Source organism: Charadrius vociferus, unplaced genomic scaffold (assembly GCF_000708025.1).
Source record: "Charadrius vociferus isolate BGI_N301 unplaced genomic scaffold, ASM70802v2 scaffold467, whole genome shotgun sequence".
Classification (NCBI taxonomy): Eukaryota; Metazoa; Chordata; class Aves; order Charadriiformes; family Charadriidae; genus Charadrius; species Charadrius vociferus.
In genome coordinates this window covers 745,182-750,254 of record NW_009649309.1, presented here as the reverse complement: position 1 = coordinate 750,254, position 5,073 = coordinate 745,182, and the positions used below count along the sequence as shown (strand labels likewise).

The 5,073-nt window shown below is 46.7% G+C and overlaps 1 protein-coding gene across 1 annotated transcript in view; it reads left to right on the top strand.

Moving 5' to 3' along the window:
- The window catches only part of CRACR2B (calcium release activated channel regulator 2B), a 29,410-nt gene that overhangs the window by 21,186 nt on the left and 3,151 nt on the right, over window positions 1-5,073 (top strand). The window contains exons 11-14 of the mRNA XM_009889384.1: window positions 920-1,214; window positions 1,389-1,530; window positions 1,762-1,843; window positions 4,314-4,428. Of these exons, the coding sequence (XP_009887686.1) occupies window positions 920-1,214; window positions 1,389-1,530; window positions 1,762-1,843; window positions 4,314-4,428 (634 nt within the window). The remainder of the gene's footprint in view (window positions 1-919; window positions 1,215-1,388; window positions 1,531-1,761; window positions 1,844-4,313; window positions 4,429-5,073) is intronic.

The following is a 5,073-nucleotide window of genomic DNA, read 5'->3' as shown; positions in this document are numbered from 1 at the left end:
ACAGAATCACAGAATTTTCAGAGTTGGAAGGGACCTCTAGAGATCATCTAGTCCAACTCCCCTGCTAAAGCAGGATTGCCTAGAGCACGTTACTCAGGACTGCATCCAGGTGGGTCTTGAAAATCTCCAGAGAAGGGGACTCCACAACCTCCCTGGGCAGCCTGTGCCAGTGCTCTGTCTTTTGGGTCTTTACCTCAGGCCAGGCATGGATGCAGGCCAGCGCAGAGCCAACACCAGGCAAAGTGACCCTGGTGTGAGCATGCTCACTGCAATTTGCACACCTGTGGCAGGTTTCTGCTGCCTGAGCTCAGTAAGACTCTGCTGCAGCAGTATTTGGAAGTGATGGACTTGTTTCCTGGAGCATGGCTGTGTGCCTTCGGCAGAGGGCAGTAACATGTGTGCACACCACATGCAGCCTCCCAAAGATGATCAGCCAGCCATCACCCTACTGCCTGCAGTCAAAACTCTTTTCACTAACCTTGAAACCTTTGTTACTTGTTTTTTGTTGTATTTGGTAATAGATGGGGGGTTGTTGCCTTCATTTAAAAAAAAAAAAAAAAAAAGAAAAAGATTTTCCTGTTGCCACCTTTGTATGCTTTGCCTCATTTTTCAATACTGTGAGAAGTGGCAGGCAAAGAATCCTTTAAAAATCTGGAAGGTGGGAATTTTTATTAAAATTAATTAAATACATGTCGGCACATATGAGTACAGCATAGCTCAGGTGAGCTGTCTGTTTCCCTAGGGGTGTCACTGATGCCTTAGTCACAGGGAGCATGGGGGGTGTATGTATGAAGTAGAGTTCGTGCAAGCGTTGCATATGCATTAATTGGATCACACTGGTTGTTTTGGGAATTTGCAACTTCCTCCTCTCCCCACCTTTCCCCGCCATCATTTGTGGTGCCTGTGGGCTTTAATGCAGACAGCTGGCCTCTGCGGACCTTCCCTTCACCTTCCCCGTGGATGTGGCAGTGGAAGAACCCAACAAAAAGAGCTGTAAATACTTCCCAGGCAACGGGACATGGCTGAAGACAGGAGAAGGAGGCAGCACGAACATCAGAGAGAAGAGCAGAGACAAGGGGACATGGTCATTGGCAGCAGATGCTGAGTGGTTGAAGATGGCTTTGAAAGGTGCAGCTGACAGTAGAAAAAATGCAGATGGATTAGATGATGCTCCATTGCCTCCTAGAGGACAGCCTGTTGGCACCGAAATCAGGGTGAGTGCCATTACTTGGGGTTCTTTCTCAAATACCTACTTACCAGGGATTTGAACGTTTCTGACTCTCTTCCTGTCTAACTCCAGCTCCATATAGCACAGGAGTCCAATGCCTAAATCAAAGCACAGTCTGCAGCTGGGCTTTTCAAAACTGTATCCCTTTTTTCCATTGTAGCTCCAGGCACTGGAACCAGCCAGCTGTTCCCCAGACCGCATCTTTAAAGTGGTGTTTGTAGGGAACTCCGGTGTTGGGAAGAGTTCGTTCATCCACCGCTTCTGCCATGACAGGTTTTTGCCTGAGCTCAATGCAACCATCGGTAAGTAATAGGGTTCCTGACTCATCTGGCTAAGGGTGGGAAAGTCAGCCTAGACACATGCTTTTTGCCCATATTTTAGCCCAACTAAAGGTAAAGATGGTCCGTCACCCAATTTCAAATCAATCTTACAATTTCTCTGAACTAAATAGTATTGATCTTGGTGATTGGCCTTGCAATGGCAAGTTGCTTTTTCTCCATCCTGCCTTATGATCACTGTTACCTTCCTGACAGGTATCGATTACCAGGTCAAGAGTCTGATGGTGGATAACACTCAGGTTGCCTTACAGCTATGGGATACAGCTGGACAAGAAAGGTAAGCAATTTCTGTGAGGATGCCCTACTGCTAGGCTCAGTGTAGAAAACTGAGGAAAGGCAAAGAGCGCGTGCACCTGTTTTCTGTTGCTGGGAAAACGGTTAGCTTCATAAAGAACAGACCGTTTTGGAGATTTCCAGAAGCTGTGGCTGCAAAGCAGGGCCTAGGGAGGACTGACGGAAAAGTAGTTTTTCATATGTTGAAACTACTCAAAAGTAGTTTTTCATATGTTTCACCTGCACGCTTGTGGCTTCAGGTAGTCTGTCCGTAAATCACTGTGTGGTGTGGGGTTTGAAGCGCCTCTAGCCCTCAAAGCTCTCCTGCATCAGCCTGCCTCTAGGAAAAGCTGCAGGACATGGCTGCAGATTGGGATGGAAACAAAGCTTTGGATAGACATCCTGTTCTCGGATTCAGCTGTGCTACTGCTGTCCCCAGGAACTCACCACCACTTGCTATTCAGAGGGTGGAAGGGAGTGTGTGAACCTTTCCAGATCTGATTCAGACAGAGCTACCTGAATTAGCTTTACCTGTGGGGAAGGTGATTTGAACTACCCGGCTGGACTCTGTCAGTGAGGTTATTGGCCACTTCCACTGTCCCTTCTGCTGATAGACTTGTGGAAGTGATAATCCTCGATAGAGGGGCAGTGTAGCTTTTTGCGACAGTGAATACAAATTCTCCATTTGAAGGCTCTAGTTTCAAAAGCATGGGCCATCACTAGATGTTACCAGGATCAGAGTAGTAGAGGACACACTTGATCCTCATCTGCTACTAGAGATGTAGGCCCAGTGCTACCTTCATGTAAATTAAGACTTTATTTAGGATACACTTTGAAGCTGAAGATGAAAAGCTATTTCAAGCAGGCTGCTAACCTCAAGAGCCTGGCAAACATATGTACTGGGTATTTTGGGCTAAATATGTTATGGGGGCAGGCCTTCAGGAGGCAGCTGAGGTCATGGGAATATTACAATCCTGAGCTGTGCCAACGGACTAATGATGCTGTCTACCTCAGTAAGCTAAGACCACGCAGAACTGGTGGGAACGTACTAAGTAGGAGTATCTGTTGAGAAGCAAACTGTATCTTCCAAAATCAAGCTTCATGCTGGAGAAATAATGATTTTTGAGGGGACCCTGCTGGTTATTTTAGTGCTGAAGCTAAGCAGTAAGGGGAGCTGTTATAACATGAAGCGTGATATTTTACTGAGGCCACATTGTATCGGGGACCAAATTTAAGATATTGCCTCTGCAGAAAGACCTTAAGGTAAGCACCTGCAGCATTAGCAGGTCTTAGACGTGTACTTGGCTTGGCTCAGTGCTGACACTGAATAGGAGACCTGGGAAGAAGCAAAAGCTTTTCTTGCTTCTAGAGAAATATTAATTACTTCTAACTGTAGGTGTCCAACTGTTCATATCCTCTGGAAGAGATAGAGGAACCTTTTGGAGCGTGCAAGAACTCCTTGGTGACTTCCCTGAGAGTGGTACACGCTACATTTGATGCTTCTTCTGGAGCATCTAGCCTGTCCTGTTGTTCCAGACGTGCACTTGACTGCCAAAGATAGAGTCTGTGCTTTCTCAGTTGGGTAGTTGCTAGAATGTCAAACACTTATTGTAGTGAGAAAGAACTGGCTTCAGGCAATCATCTGAAGCGTTCAGGAGGGTTACTACTTGCTGTAGGTTTTCTTGGCTCTTAATAGAATAGGAGAGCTTATTATCCTGTGCAGGGCTGAAATACACAGGTCTCCAGTGAGATCTCAGTACTTCTGTTGCATTTAATTCCATCAGTTTGCAGTCAATGTGGTTATGTCATGGCCCTGCCACAAATTGCATACAGATTTTAAGGTTTGGGTTTCTTTTTTGTTGGAATTTATTCCCAAAATACAGGTCTGCGATTCTAACAGGACAAAGTAGATGTCTGGTGGGAGTTTCTCCCGGAAATTGTGTCTAACTGCTGATTTTTATGTATGATGGCATTGCTTTATAGATTCAAAACTGGAAACAGATTGTGTTGATGCTGAGATCTTAATTGCTGTTTTGGCAGCACTGGGGCAGACATTATGCATGCCTAGTTTATACTGTGGTACAGCTTAGTCTGCAGATTCCTTTGGACTCTAGAGAGGTCATGTTTTCTCAATCCATTTCCCTTTTTATAGGCAATTACCTTTTCCTATCCCACCTAAACAGATTTTTCTGTTTCTTTCCTCCGGACCTGCAAAGGTCTTCCTTCCTGCTTTCTCAGCACCATGAGTTTGGAAAGACTCCTGCTTACTCATGGCTGTTGGCCTGCCTCAAAGGTGCAAGGATCTGACCTGCCTGTCACCAGTCTGTATGCACCAGCCCCAGGGGACACATCTCACGCACAGGGGCTGCCAGGGCTTGCAGAAAGCCCGCACTAAAATACAGATAACCCCATTCTGTTCCTTGTCATTACAAAACCGTGGTTCTGAGAGCGCCTTTGGTTTCATTTGGACTCAGGTTTCGGAGCATTACCAAGCAGTATTTCCGGAAGGCAGATGGGATTCTGGTGATGTACGACATTACAGCCGAGTGCTCTTTCATGGCGGTGCGGAACTGGATGAGCAGTGTCCAGGTGAGAGCAGGGCCTCAGCTCTCTAATACTGGTGGTACTGCTGCTGCCTTGCACCAGACCAGCTCCAACAGTCTGTCTGTGAGCGACATTCTCCGGTGCCCCAGGAGGTCCTATTGACCATGGGAAGATGAGTTATCAAAGCAGATGCTGTAGGTACTGCCTGTGATAGTCAGTGTGGGGCCAGGGGCTTCTTCTTGAAGATACCAAAGCCAGTGGTAGTCCATTAAATGAGGGAGGGCTGTTTCTGTGCAGGAGGTGGTGGGACATGCCAAAACAGTAGTATGTGTTTGTAAGCAGCCCGTGTCCATTGGGCAACATCTCCTAAACACAGTCACATCACACCTGTGCTCACGCAAGGAGTTGTCCTGGTGTCCAGCCTATGCACAGGAAAGGGAGACGGACCTAGTATATTTAGGCTAAGACCTGCAGCATGCGTGGCACAGTGCTTTACATGATCACATCCTGACTCTGCTTTGAGATTTCTAGATAAAATTGAAATACTAGTAATAGCTTCCCCCCCTACCCCCCATTTGCTTCAACTTTAACAGTTGATTTTTTTAATTTTATTTGTTTACTTGGTGAGTGTGTAGAAATACTGTAGTCTGCCCCCCGCCCCCCCGCCTCACCCCCCCCCCGTCCGCTTCT